Source organism: Poecilia reticulata, chromosome 15, assembly GCF_904066995.2.
Source record: "Poecilia reticulata chromosome 15, P_reticulata-male-v2, whole genome shotgun sequence".
In the NCBI taxonomy this organism is placed as follows: Eukaryota; Metazoa; Chordata; class Actinopteri; order Cyprinodontiformes; family Poeciliidae; genus Poecilia; species Poecilia reticulata.
In genome coordinates this window covers 15,859,876-15,875,207 of record NC_088844.1, presented here as the reverse complement: position 1 = coordinate 15,875,207, position 15,332 = coordinate 15,859,876, and the positions used below count along the sequence as shown (strand labels likewise).

General features: G+C 37.1%; 1 protein-coding gene across 2 annotated transcripts; it reads right to left on the bottom strand.

Annotated features, from left to right (window-relative positions):
* Nucleotides 1–293: 293 nt before the first annotated feature.
* On the bottom strand, nucleotides 294–14,438 carry cdhr1a (cadherin-related family member 1a). 2 transcript variants are annotated; one of them, XM_008429532.2, is made up of 17 exons: nucleotides 14,275–14,436; nucleotides 13,638–13,733; nucleotides 13,238–13,383; nucleotides 13,107–13,157; nucleotides 12,300–12,389; nucleotides 12,103–12,189; nucleotides 11,427–11,543; nucleotides 11,008–11,151; nucleotides 10,307–10,385; nucleotides 10,053–10,153; nucleotides 9,642–9,845; nucleotides 8,830–8,982; nucleotides 7,888–8,052; nucleotides 6,992–7,059; nucleotides 4,083–4,311; nucleotides 3,729–3,986; nucleotides 294–2,799 (listed from the first exon to the last, which is right to left on the bottom strand). In XM_008429532.2, the coding sequence occupies exons 1-17, from the start codon at nucleotides 14,333–14,335 to the stop codon at nucleotides 2,239–2,241; spliced, it is 2,610 nt and encodes an 869-aa protein (XP_008427754.2). In that variant the 5' UTR covers nucleotides 14,336–14,436; the 3' UTR covers nucleotides 294–2,238. The 2 variants fall into 2 exon arrangements, with proteins under 2 accessions (XP_008427754.2, XP_008427755.2); XM_008429533.3 differs by having other exon boundaries at nucleotides 2,706–3,535; nucleotides 14,275–14,438.
* Nucleotides 14,439–15,332: the final 894 nt, after the last annotated feature.

The window sequence follows — 15,332 nt, the reverse complement described above, 5'->3', positions numbered from 1 at the left end:
CATCATGCGATTAACATGAAAGAAGACATTAACATTTCATCCTTATTACTTGAGTAATAAACACTTCTGACACATTTTTTTCTATACTTTTGCTCCCTTAAATCGTTGATGACCTGTTATAAAAATTTTATCTTTCCAGTTTAGCTTAATAGATTTAGACACACTCTAAGTACTAGAGTATAAAATGTTGATCTCTTATTTCATATTCACCTTTACTGGTTAAAATGTCTCATTAAGGATATAATTCTGATGGACATAAACAATGCAAATAAATAAGATGTCTTCACATTAAGTGAAATAAATATTTTTATTTTTTATCGAAAGCATAAATGTTTGAACAATAAAGAAAAAAATGTACTCACTGAAATACATACACTATAAAATGGTAAATACATCAAACGTGAATATTAATTTTAATGCGGTGCTTCACATCTGCACAAAATGTTCAAGACCTTCTTTGTTTGACCACTTTGACTTTCTTCCCTCTGATCCTTATGAGTTGAAGGACTATAAAATCTCTTGATATAAAATAGATTGTTTGCATGCTAAGCAAACAATATATTCCCAACAAAAAAGCTGTGTCAAATATGTCATGTCAGAGTTAACACATCATTCAAGAAAGAAGAGCTCAGTAATGTGATTGTTTGATCAACCACAACAAAAAAATTATAATTCATTTAGAATTAGGATTTCAACAAGAACAATAATACATATGGCAGTTTTTTTCCACTTATAAAAATTACATTATATACACATGAAATGAAACAGTTTCATATTTTAGTTAAACTTATAAGAGCTTGCATTCATGCACACAGAACAACGCTCACACACGTACACACACAGCTCTGTTACTGATTGAGTTCATCTTTCTACCTGTGCCAGTTTTATTAGCGATCTCATTACAAGGTGTAAAGAGCAACAGCTTGTTCTCATCTGGCTGGATTAAATAGCAGCAGTGATGGTCTGGTGATGATTAAACAATAAAATACATTTATTAGACTTGCCAAAAGGACATTGTGTTGAGATTGCTTAGTGAAATCCTAAAGAACAGTTCAGACTTTTTGTAGTGAGGTTATTAACTGTAATAGTTCCTTTATACTTGTATCCGAAAGCTGCCACATTAGTGAATTTGTAGAAAATAGAAAAAAAAAGTAACACTTTATTTGAAGGGGGTGAATAAGACTGTCATGACACTCATAAACATGACATAACTCCTGTCATGAACATGAATAAGCCTTCATGAATATTTATGACGGTTGTCATAAAGCGTCATTCGGTAAATTATGACACTTTTAATACAAAGTTGACATTATTCAAAATGTCTTTGTTATGACAACTTGACATTAACCAATAAATCATTACTGTTTAAACTTTACCTTTAATAACATAAAGTTACCTAATTTTTAAAGTGCAATCAGTAATACTTTTATAACAAATTTATATCAGTAATAATTTTTTGGTTAATGTCAAGTTGTCATAACAAAGACATTTTGAATAATGTCAACTTTGTATTAAAAGTGTCATAATTTACCGAATGACAGTCATAAATATTCATGAAGGCTTATTCATGTTCCTGACAGGTGTTATGTCATGTTTATGACAGTGTCATGACAGTCTTATTCACTCCCCTTCAAATAAAGTGTTACCAAAAAAAACCCCACTCCTTATATAGATGTGATGGTATTGGCCCAATTTATACCTCCTGATCCACTTCAATACCTGCTTATATGCAAAGCATTGTGGCATTGATTTCTTTGTAAGAACTTTCAACAGAACTCCACCAGTAACTTTTTTACTGTGATTGTGCCTACTCTAGTGACATAACCAAACACATGGCAGATAAAGAAAACTGTAATTAAAACTTCAGGCAGAAGAAGAAAAACAATGCTTGCTTTTAACAAATACAGCGTGGGAAGATCAGCTGGTTTCCTCATTTGGAACATTTATATCTCTCAGAGCTCACGGTGATACAAACACTGTGTTGCTATTGAGGCTGTAGTGAAATGTTTGTATATGTTAAAGGCTTAAACAGCTGGTCAGATTTTCAACCTCTGCTATTGCATTTATTTCCACAGGTATGAAGAGTTTCTCTGTAAGCTGATTTTCTAAAATGAACTGAAGCTGGGAGTCCATCTAGCTGGCTGCTAGCATTCGTACATGCTGTTCTACAAACTTTCCATAGAGGAATAGAGGAACTATTACCAATAAAGAACCTCGCTTTACAAAATCTTAATCTCTTTACGTGTTATAAAGTGATGCCATCTTCTTCTGCTCCAGTCTCATCTTCAGTTCTGAAACTAATGCTTTGTTCACCGTGTCCCTTCTGTCTATCTTCGGCCTCTGTCTGGGTTTGGGGACCACGACTGCAGAGACTGTGGGTACGGTCCAGTGTCGCTCTCCTGGAACATAGGTGGGCGGCGGAGGGGGCAAAGAAGGTGCACAGGGCGGTGGAGGCCAGTGTCTTACAACAGTACTGAAATTGTTGTTGTAGTTGGCGTTCATCACATTCACCTCTGGCTCTTGCTGTTCCTCTTGAACTGTGAAATCCTCTCTTGGGGTCTCTGACGACTTAAATGGGCTTTTGAAGTTCCAGAACGGCTGCTTCGGTGGCCTTCTCCGGACTCTGCGGGTGGGCAGGATCCGATTGGACTTTTTGTTACGCAGGAATGTGGCGGTGGAGATGATGACTGTGACTATGACCACAAGGCTAATGATGCCAACGAGCATACCTATGATTTGTAATGAGTTGTTTCTATTCAGCTCTATAAATGATCCCAAAGGCCCCCCTTTCAGTTGAGTCTGTAAAAGAGCACAAGAAGAATTCAAATCCACGGGACTGAAATCACACAAAGATTTACTGTTCTGTAGGGCTGGTACTGATTGATTGGTGATATGTTCAGAGCTATAAATTGCTTATAGCTCTGTACTTTTGGCTTTGCTTTATACGCTTCTTCAAGGCGTCGAGTTGAGTTTTTCTTTAACCTTTTTTTAGGTTTTGACAAGACAAGATCAGAGAGGTTCATGGAGGAACCAATAGACCATTCAGCATTTGAAGGGAACAAAATTAGAATAACAGAAAAAACTTAAACATATACTTTGAAAAATCCAATCCAAAAATTTTACAAGAACAATTCCTTGTCGTGCCATAATTAGAGTGATAAATCAAAACATAGGCGACAAACTTGAAAATTTTGAAAGATTGTGCTCCATCATGTACTCTTTTACAGACCTGTTGTACTACAAAGTCCTCTGAAAACAAATAGCTGCAGATTCTTGGAACCACAGAGTGAAAACAACAGTGTTGCTGTGCTGATGATCTCAAGGCAAGCTTCGTTTACGGCACAGGCCTCCGTGCAATCTTTCTGATCTTGCCCTGAGGTTGTACACGGGTCTTTTTCACAGATTTCCAGTACATAGCTGTTGAAATGGCGATTGTTAGGCAGACAGCGAAAGTCACGAGGGTCAAACAAATCCCAAACACTGCCCCGGGACGTTTCCTTAGACCCAGGAAGTATGAGACAAATCTGGATTTGATCTGAAAACATCACAATTGCATCTATGAGATAATTGTGGCTGTAACTTTTCAAAAATATATATTTGAAGTAAATAAAGCACAGATCATTTCTAAATTTATGATTCACTTTAAAAGAGTCGAACTTTGAGGAAAACTATGAATGAGGAAAAAATAAACGTTTGCAAACTACAGACACACTTATTACTTGACTTACAGCTTCAGTGATGTCAATCTTGACAACTGCAGTGGTGCTGAAGGACGGCTGACCCCGGTCACGAGCCTGGACTACCAGGGACCAACTGCAGTCTGTCTTCTTGGTAATATTCTGAATGATAGCCATTGACTTGATGTAGGACTTTAACTTGATTTCTCCTGTGTCAGCGTCTATGTCAAAGATGTTGTTGTCTGGCTCGGCCTTCATGATGGCGTACTCGATGACATTGTTGGGTATTTCTGCGTCGTCGTCCACAGCCTGTAGGGAAGCCGTTCTTACACACGGCAGTCGTTCCAAAAAGTACGCTTGACTGAATGTTAATTTATCTACATCAAGTAACACAACAGTGCATACCTCTATTTTCACTGGCGCTCCAATCACCATGGTCTTCTCCAGGAAATTATTGTTGAAAGCAGGTGGATGGTCATTCAGATCCAACACGGTCACAAAAACTTCAGCCAGGCTGTACTTTCCCTCAGCGTCCTCTGCCTTCACGTAGAAGTTATACTTAGATCTCACCTCAGCATCCAGACTCGCCCAGGGCTGGGTGTAAATGATCCCGGATGTAGGCTGGATCAGAAACCTGCAAATAAATAGAGTCGAATAGAATTATTTCTTACTTTCCCTGAGTGTTTCAAGTAAACATGTTACTCTAATAAATTATTACAGTATGACGAGGTAATCTTAAATAACCTGGATTGGTATTGGAAACAAACAGAATGCCATAATTGGGACGTCCCCAGTGTCATTTCTTTTTAAACTTTAATAAAGTTCTAGTCAAACATAACTAGAACTTTGCAAAAAAAAAAAAAGATTCCACATCTTCATGATTTAACTGTGAATTAAAAGACAACATCTAAAAGTTAACTCTGAGAAGTTTGTGATTTATTGTGAAAAAGCACGTGGGTAAGCGCAGCCAATTAAGAATACTGTACTGCTTCCTAGCAATTCAAAACACTTTGCAAATCTGTAAATCTGCAAAAAATCCATTTGAGAAAAAGAAACATTAATTTTGTTGAACTATTAAAATGTATGCAGATAAGTCAACCTCAAAATTTTAGAGATTATCATCAATTTACTTGAGCGTCACAGTCTAAGTGAGCTTTGTGTTGATATGAAACCCCCATCATCCATACTGCTGATCTGTTCCTGATGTGTACTGCAACAACCAAGTATTGTGAGCTAATTGTTAAAAAAAACAAAAACAAATAACCATTTTAGCTAATGTTTTTTTTTCTGAAATAGCACTGTCGTTTTTCATAAAAATTACAGTCAGTTTGGAATTAGGTCTTATTTACTGACTTGTTTGCTTGACTAACAGTGAATTTTGCTGGAGTTCAAGGTATACGCAGAAGCAAAGAGCAGTCTATTTTCTCCTCCAATCCCATTAAGAGATTAAAGCAGAACAAGGCTGATACGTACTGCGTTGCTCTCTGACATCCAAACCATCCACAACCTTCTGTGAAAATGTGTAACCTCTGAAATATGTTGTTCTAAAGCACGCCGTTTTAGCCTTGAAGGAACAATTTGTTAAAAGTATAACACAGGATAGATGTCAAGTGTTTTTTGATTAAACAAACATGTAAGCGTAAGTGTTCCAAATCTCTCGCTGATGCTTATTTTGGAAATCCTTTGCTCTGCCATGTGACATCACATATCGGCTTAAACTCATTACTGCAGAGCTCAAAATCTGCATCAAATACTCAAAAAAATATGAACCACATGAGATGGTTACGGAGAGCAGCCCTTGTTAACAAAGCTCATGTGTCGTAATGTGAGAGTTTGTTTTAATTTGTATTTTATTAAAACAAAATCCAAACAAACAAAAGGACACATTTTCACTTTGAAAAGTGATTCCTGGTCCTTCATGTGAAGGGATTTTAAAGTAGATAGAAATTTGGTGGACTTTCTTCTGTTCACAAAGGGAGAACAAAGACCCTTCAGATGTTTTCCTGGAAGTGGAAAACTAAAACTAGAAGATTAATAAAAATCTAATTGAGGCAAGAAAACATCAGCGGATTCCCCAGGCTACAGCACTGAGAGGCATTGAAAGGAAAGACAGTTGTGATTTTTTTTTTATGTTTCTATGGCAACAGATATCTTTGCTGCTTCTTGTGTTTGTTCTAGAAATTTCCAGGTTCAGATCTGTTTAAAAGTTTGTGTTATTCAATTGCGAAAACATGACATTGGCAACAAAGGCCAATTGTTTTTGCTGTGCAAACAAATTCTCTCTTACTTCATCACACATAGTCAAAATACACAAAAAAGCCACAAAATGTAATTTTTAAAGTGCTTAGATGTTTGAGTACAAAACATAATGTATTTAATTCTTTTTACAAAATTCATCTAAATTAAAAACTCTTAATTTGGTTGCCAAATAAGACTGGCTAAGTAGCAATTGATGTGAATATTTATTCCCTTGCAAAGGTATTTATTCTCCGTAGGTTTTATCACATTTTGTGAAGTTACCACCACAAACTTCAACTTATTCTGTTGTGATTTAATGTACTACCCACGGTCGTACGGTCAACTTGCAAAACACTCTGAGAGGCATCCAGATAATTACCCTGAACACAACATCTACAAGGTGAAACATGGTGGTGGCAGCTTCATGCTGAGAGGATTTTCTTTCTTTAGCAGGGACAGGAAAGCTGGTCTGATAGGTTTGATAGGAAGATGGATGGAGCAACAGGAGAACAGCCTTAAACATGCAGCCAGAACTACAACAGAATAGTTTAGATTGAAGCACGTGCAGGTGTTACACTGGCTAAGCAAGTAGAGATCTAAATCTATTTGAAAATATGTGGTAAGACTTGAAAGTGGATGTTTAACCGGGCCTGGTTCGAGCTATTTTGCAAAAGCGGGCAAATATTTTAATGTCCAGGTCTGCAAAACTAGTGGAGACAACTCCCCAAAGTGTTCAGCTGTGATTGTAGAAAAGTGTTTCAAAAATGTGTGGGCTTAGAGAGAGTGTAGGGGATGAGATGGAGTGGTGGATGGCTGGATTTATTTAAAAGCACCTCACATTTTTGGAATTTTAAAAAAATTTTCTGAAAACCGTGTGTCCTTTTAATTCTACTTTACAATTATGCACTGCACTCCCATTTAATAGGCTTTATTTATCTTAAAAACATGAAAAAGTTTAACTTCTTACTTGCGCAAGGTGACTACTTCATTGATAATGTGATGAATATGCTATAAAAAACGTCTACATGCTGTAATAAAGCAGAACTAAATTTCTTACAAATCTTGGCAGTACTCACATTTCAGCCCCTGATCCGTAGATGGAGTATTTGACTTCACCCCAGGGTCCTGAGTCTGGGTCTAAAGCCTGAAAACAATCACCAGTGACACATTAGCAAGAGGAAGAAAGAAAAAATGGTGTGCTTGCACTGATTATATTAGCGGAAGAAATTCCTTACACTCAATAGTTACGTTTTTTTCATAAAAAGAGAATCTCATTATATTTATGCTTTGAATAGTGAAAACTCAACTCAATTTGCTGGATAAACCAGTCATGATGTTGCAGGGGTTAGGCCTGAAAAGAGAGCCTTTTTGATGACAGAATATTATCCTGGGCTTCGGCTAATCTGTCTGTCTGCAGCTGCTGGGAGGTCTGTTCAGTGTCTCCATGTGTCCAAGGTCACTTGCTGGCTGTTCTTTTATCTGATTGAAATTGCCAGGGATCAAGGCAAAGAGCCTGTGTGGTGTTTGCTCAAGGCCAGGACTTATTAGTCGGACTCCCTGTGGCTTTTGATCTGATATGAACCGGCAAGGGCAGAGGATGTGTTACGGCAAACATCAATCATTTCAGTGTGTCCTTTAAAGTTTTTTGTCTTACACATGGACATATTTTTGCAGCTCTATGTCCTGCTACATGTTGGGGGCTGAGTAGAGGAGGGGGGTGGGGGGGGTGAAGCCAGGGAATTTGCTGTTACACAACAAAATGAAAGTGATAGCCATCTGGCAGCTTACCTCGCCTAGCTTTTATCTACATGATTTCACATATTATCCCAACCCCCACAGGCCCAAAGAGTCTACATTTAGAGAATTAAAGGGCCCTGTTGAGCATTTTGTCCAAATCACCACTGCGTTATAGCTCTGAGTGACGTATGTCCATGCTGGCATGTATTTTTAGACGAGGCGAGAAGTCGCTCACCGTGACCGACACCACATTTGAGCCGCCGGGTGAGTTTTCGGGAATTCTGGCGATGTAATAGTCCGAGGAAAATTTGGGAGCGTTGTCGTTGGTGTCCAGAAGGTGAATGACGATGTGTGCTGTGGCGCTGAATCTCTCTGGAGTGTCAATCTCAACTGCGAGCAGCTGAAAAAGACAAAAACAGCTAAGAAATATTTTCGACTTCAAAACAGTTGTTTTAGGCTACAGCAGGAAGAACATTTTATTGAATATGTTAAAGTTTTATCAGTGAATATATTGTAATAGGAGGGTGTACATAAAATTCTCACAAGATGTCGGTGACAGGGCTTGTAATCTGCAAACACCAATAGCTCATAATTTTGTTCAGTAAAGTGGAATGACAAGAAGCATTGAACCTCCTCCAAACATGGTGTGTGCAGTCACATCCAAGCATTCATTTTGGTCTCACCCAATCAGACTACAGTTTCACAGTATTTCATTGAGGACCATTGGGTTTAACTATATTGCTTTTTGTTTTCATAAAAAGCTGTTTCTGCTAACTTCAGATCTTTTCACACTTCTTTGTGAGTGGTCTTTGACTCATGGGCAACTTTTCTGAAAAGTCCAGATTAACCTTTTTGTAGCCCATCAAATAAGTCATAACCAGCAGACATTGTTTACACTGGCAGGGAATAGGACTGTCTTCTAAATCCTGATAGATTCAGGCGTCTTCTTGTCTCTTGTGCGAATTTATATATCTTCTATGCTTCCTGTGAAATTATTCCTTGCTGTTATTTAACTTTATTATGTCTAATCTTATTTATGGACCTGATTGCTTCTATTGTGCGTTGATCACTTGGGTTATCAATTATATACATTTATGTCTGTAGTCTTGTCAGAACAAATGTCTATTTAAGAAAACATTTGTACTTTTCCCACCATATTTTGTTGTCAAGAGGTTACCTTGTATGTTAGAAAGTGATGCTTCTCATAGTCCATCGCAGCAGAGTCCTCCACTAAGATTGTTACTTGGGCCTCATTGAGTACAGTCTGGGGGACGGCTCGCAGCATTCGTCCTGGTCCAATCAATCTTAGATTAAATTTGGCATTTGCACCCTGCAGGAACGTGAACATGCATCAACATGCCATTCAAAAATCCAACACTTTTTATGCTCGACAAACGGAAAAATCTGAGTTGCATGCTGTCTTTCCTGTTCAAGTAAAAGCTTTTTGTCCTTAATTGCTATAGTAATAAGAGTTAAACCACTCGGATAACAGCTTAAGTAATAATACCCGGAGTGAAACATGATGTTAGTGGACATAAAGAGTCTGCTCTTGTGAGAGCATTATCATGGAAAATCCATCCAGCATCATCCAGCGATGCAGCTTTTAAAAACAAAAGGCGCTTGCGTAAGTTGACAAATGGCACAGCACGCACCTTTCTGTTTCTATCGACTTGATTTCAAACGCATGGGATATTAATGGGGATGGTTTTTGATAATGGTAGGCTTACAGCTCTTTCTTGACAGCATGGCACTCTCCTAAGCACACAGTCATTGTTGATTAAACCTGCCTCTGATTAGATAACAACATAATACTTTCACAAAATTAGTATCATTATATAACAAATCAGACAAGGCAGTCTGGAGTGATGATGATGATGATGATGATGATGATGATGATGATGATGATGATGGTATTTTATTGTTAATACTGCATAATAATATCTGCTGTGGTAATATTTCTATAACAGTTTTCTACAAGCGATCTCCTACCTTATCAGAGTCATTAACTGTGATTTTCAGCCCCCGGAGTATTTCTCCCTCTGGTGGATGCTCGTACATGGTCAACTCAAACATATTCTGTGGGCCATTCTCCCCATAAAAGGTTGGGGGATTATTATTTAAATCCACCACACGTATCACCACTGTGGTCACTCCGTAGTCCAAATCTTTGGCTTCTGGACTTATTTCTGTTGCCTGTCCAAGGTGACAATATTGGGTGAGTTTGTTTGCACAACATAAACATAGAACCATCTATTTGTCATCTGAGTTGCTATCTCAAGTCACAAAGGAGCAAAATGCTCAGTGAAAGCAAAACTAAACAGTAATATCATAATTCACAGAGCTTGAATGTTTGCTTTCTTTATAAGTTAAGAAAAATGTGTTGATTGGAACTTGCATTACCCTGACTTTAATGTTGAAGATTTCTCTCTTCAGATGAATGGGAGCAACCAGCAGGGAGATGCAACCGCTTGTCTTGTTAATGCCAAAAACACCATCATCACCTGGAGAGACGGGGGAAAGACGCAGATAAACATTTATTTATTTATTTATTTATTTATTTATTTATTTATTTATTTATTTATTTATTTATTTATTTATAATTCTTACTATAAATAAGAATTATTCCCCTGCAAATTTTTGCTGTGAATGCTCACCCTCTTCAAATGAATAACTGACTGGATTTGGGTTTCCCACATCTCCATCTTCAGCACTGACTGTAAATATTTTAGATCCCTGTCAAAGAAAAAAAAAACAGAGAATCATTTAGAAATATACAAGTTTAAAATTATATTTTGATATCTAATGAACTATGGTACTTTAAAAATTGATATAATGAAATTAGTTTTGTAAATCTAAATTTCACTGAGATTCAGAGTGAGCTTCTAAATTCTACAAAATAAAATCTGTTTGTAATTGCGATACTTTTTCAGACTGCATTTGTCCCTCTTTCTTCCACACTGCTATGCTTTTCATTCCACTCAGTTCTGACTTTAAATGTTTTAAGCACTGACTTTTAGTGGTTTAACCTCCTCATGGACGGTGTCAATGACTGTCAAGTCAGCTATCTTTCCCATTATTGCATCGGACATTTCTAGTATATTTTGCCGTTGTGATCTTTTCTAGTAGCTTTCATAAGCTCAACAAGTACATTTTAAATACATCGCAATGTGCGTAATGAATTTATTTAGCAAATTAGTTTCACCTTTTCAATTGAGTTAATTAGCACTTTTATATGTCAAAACCTTAGAACAAATATGAGTGCTTTATGCATAGTGTTATAACGACAAATTATAATAAGAATGTGGTGTGATTATGTGTTTCATTCAAAGTTTTTGGGAGATGTTTTGACACTCACTGGCACCGAGATTTCGTAAACATAGCCAAAGTAGGGGGTTCCAATAAAAAAAGGCGGCGTGTCTTGTGCATCAATCACATTGACAGTGAGCGTCGCAGTGGATGACATGAATTGTTCCTTGCCATTCAAGTTGCCTCCCCCGTCCTGAAACAAACACATTGAGATGTTCAAACAACTATTTATTTCCTAAAATTCATTCATTTTTAAATAATAGTTTCATCAAATAATGCTTCGTTCTTTTCTATTGCATGACACTATGAACCCACTTTAATAGCAACTTGAAATGATGGCACGTTGTAAAACATCCTGCAGCTGAAGGTTTAACTTATTCAAAACTACTCACAGTCAAAACAGCTTCATCCAGTGAGGAAAGCGTTGAAGTGCAAGTCAGAAATAATCATTTTTGATCAAACTTGTACCTTTGCAATGACAGTAACAAAGTGTGTCTTTGTTTTCTCATAATCCAACGTTTTTCCAGATTTGATACGGAGGACTCCGCTGTTTATGTCAATCGCAAACAAACTGGAGTGTGGTGACTGTAACACAGGAAAGAGCAAAAACAAAACCAGAAAAAAACAAAAACAAGATTGAAATCTAGTCATACAAGCCTGTTACTGAAAACCCTTAGAAATTATAACACACATGGAGGTGGTCAGTTGGAAGAATAATACAAATTCTCCGCAGCTGTTTTAATTAGCCTACATCTCTGTATCTGTCGATTTGAATGTACTAAACCCCATGTGATTATAGACATAGCAGACTGTGGAACACTGCTATAACCAAATGTGAACGCTCCGCATTCATCTCTGTCTGTCTGTCTGTCACATTAAGGCCAGCTGTTCTGTAGTCCCAATAGCCCAAAGTGCAAACTAGCACTGCCCACCACCCACTGCCAAAGCAGCCCTCTAATCTATCAGTACCTGACTCTAATGTGATTGTGATGTAATCCCTGCTTTCAAAATAACACCACCACATGCAAGCAAATGAACAAATGTGAATGTACAACAACATCTGATTGATATTAACCAGAAAAGAGCTTCATCTACACTTAGAGTTGGTCATGCAAATCAACATTACTTAGTTCATGAGTCATACCTGGAGATGGTAGGTAACTGAGCCTCCAGAGCCCGTGTCTCTGTCCACAGCCTCCACTTTGTAGATACTTCTACCAGATTCAGTTGTCTACAGTTCACAAAGTGGACAAAGACATGTTCGCATTTATGTGATCACATTATGAGACAAGAATCTCTTTTGGTTATGAAACTAAAACTCAAGACATCAGTTTATCTTACTTCCAACACATCTATGATTGCAGGCATGTTTTGGAATTCAGGCTTTTCATCATTTGCATCCGTCACAAATATTGTGACTCGTTCAACAACCTGGAAAGAATAATTAAAAAAAAAAGGATATCTGATTTATTTTAAACAGCAACCAGACTTCATTCTGAAAACCATCCACAACATTAAACCTACTGAAGGGTGAATTAAGCAACACTTAATATCTTGGGTTACTCAGGTATTCTGCTGATATGTAATTGTCACAAACATGTAGATTTTTACTGTGATTCAAGTCAACTAACATAATTACAAAAGATACATGATGGAATTGGTTAATGTTCAGTTTGACTGGCCTTGAATGTGAACTGGATGTTGGGAAATCATGATTGTTTTTCCAATTTGTGAACTTTACCCAAGACTTTCCAAGTCACACTAGTAATGCTTCTAGTATGTTTTTGGATGTTGAATATGCAATTGTAGAAAAGAGTTTGATATTTTTCTTGTCATTGAGGTGTTTAATATAATGAAGAAAAAAAATGGAATGCTGTTAATTGTGGTTCTTAAACAGAAATTATATTCAGGTATAATAGCAAAATCAGAGCACTAAAACACCAGAGATCTGAAATCATGCAGAAAACTCTGATCAGTGCACCTCTAAGATTTACAGAGTACACATGCCTGATAAAAATGTAATTGTTGAAAAGCTGCCTTTATTCCAAATAGTTACAGAAGGTGTCTAAAAACCCTCCAAGTTTCTTATATCAACGACATTTCTGGCAAATGGTTTGTTTGCTTGATTAGTTATTTTTCTTTAAATACCTTGCTTCTTCCATCGGTGATGCTGATATTAACATCAACTGAATCTTGTTTCTACATTAAAAGAAAGAAAAAGACCTTTTGTGAAGGTTCAACAATGCTTGTGTGGATTTATGTTTCAGTTTTGAGCTTACCTCTCTATCCATTGTTTCCACTAATGTAATATTTCCTGACTTTGGATCTACCCTGAAGTACTCCTTTGACCCTGGGTCAAAGGAGAGACCATACCTCACCTCCTGGCCTTCAGGGTCTGTGCCGTTAAGTTGATAGATTTGTGTACCTAAAGGAAGAAAACACTACATCATAAATCACAGTGATAAAGTTTTCTGACTGACAGAAGGTGAACCACATTCACTACGATCAAGCAGATTTTCACATCAACAGATGGTGACGGCAGACGGACAGGGCATTTAAACGAGCTGTCCAACTATCAAAGGTTATCTAGCATTCTGAACTCTCAGACACCAAAGTTCCCAAAGCCTCTAACTGGACTGTCATCATTTTAGAGAGGTGGATAAGTGGGGTCTGACTCACCAACAGGGGTATCCTCAGAGAGGCTGAACAGGGCCAGATTCCCGTTGTTGCTGGATGGGCCATTGTCGTAGAAAGAGGGAGCGAAGTCTGCCTGAGCTGAGGATGGAAGCATTATTCTACCAAAGTTTGTGAAAAGAAATGCATTGCAAAAGATTTTTTTTTTGGATTTAGCCTTAATCAGAAACTGAAGCTCCTTAAACTCTTGAATGTTTATTTTTCCTTTCTTTCATTCGTTAATTTTGCAGCTAATCTTATGTGATATACATAAATATACACATTTGTTTTCAAGTCCCTTTGACTGGGATTACAGCTGGGTTACGTCAGCCTGCTTAGCTACCTCATCTAAACATAGTCAATACATTTTAACAAAATCTATTTAGCATATATCTACAAAAGTAATCATAGCTGCACCCTTTATATCTTAATTTGACAAATTAATTAATATATTGAAATAAGCTTAACATTTATAAACAAAAAAAAACCACACAAAACTTATGATTATAAATTCGTAAATACAAAAAAAATCTATTTAAATGAAAAAAATCCACCAAATAATCACACCAGAGACTCTTGAAAGCTTCAACAATCTCATCTTATCTAATCACCTTCATGTTGACTATTATTGAAGAAAACTTACCCAAGCAGGTTTGCACAAACACAAAAAGCAGAGGCAAATTAGAAATCTCCACATTCTTCATCCTACAAAATGAAGTAACGAAGCCGCACCATGAAGACAGCTCTGTTGAGAGTCATGCAGGCGCAGCTCGCAAGGTGTTTTCCAACGGCTGCAGAAGGCTAAAAGCAGATGCTTACCTGGTAATCCAATGACTGCTAAGATTTACTCAGTCCAACTGGGCTTCATCATGCAGAAAGCCATAGCATACCTCTGTCGGCAAATATTAGTTAATGTCAACAACTTTGCTAGTAGGTCGTTTATTTGTTTTTCTTATCGACAGTTTCGCTCAGAAACATGCTTTGATTTTCAGAACTAATTTTATTCTTCAGTCGGAAAGTTGTAAAGGGAAAAGGACTTAATGGACAAAAGTTAATTGCGTAATCATGGTCTTGGTTGCTCTATTATGACAGTTATTATGGTCAAACAGTTCTGACTTAGTTTCATCAGACAACAGACACACCTTTGAAATTGAAGGTGTTTGTCCGTGCCTGCATTTGTAGGCCGTTGTCTGGGTCTTTTGTTTCTTTTGGAATAATAGCTTCCTCCTCCTTGAGTGGCTTTTTGGACCATGTTGGTACAGAATACATTTCACTGTGGATAATGGCTTCTGCCAGCATCTTCACAAGGTCTTTGGCTCTTGTTTTATGGCCACTTTGCATAGTTTGCCTCACAAAGTATTACTTAAAATACATAGGGTGATGTGGATACATTTCTTTATTTGTTTTGTGTTAATAATAATATCAATGTAATTCTGATGGTAAGAAAGGAAAAAAGATATGTCAGTGGGGTGGATAAGCTTTTAAAGAATTTCTCTAACTTCCTACAGATTCTAAATTTTGCAAAGTAAATCAATAAATAAATAAAATATATTGGGATTTTAGGTCACGTTGCCTTTCTTCACACCAAAACTTGTCAATTTCTAGAACATTGAATCTCCTTCCTGAACAGTAAGATGATTGGACATTTCCATGATCATCATACTAATGAGCAAATATTTACACAAGATGAAAGCGAATGAA

Excerpts from the sequence above, each read along its gene's own strand:
- cdhr1a (XM_008429532.2), bottom strand. The coding sequence starts at position 14,335 with ATGAAGAATGTGGAGATTTCTAATTTGCCTCTGCTTTTTGTGTTTGTG. Across the intron at positions 11,152-11,426 it reads TTGTTACTGTCATTGCAAAG|GACGGGGGAGGCAACTTGAA; the intron begins GTACAAGTTTGA and ends TGTTTGTTTCAG. Across the intron at positions 10,154-10,306 it reads CAGTTATTCATTTGAAGAGG|GTGATGATGGTGTTTTTGGC; the intron begins GTGAGCATTCAC and ends CCGTCTCTCCAG.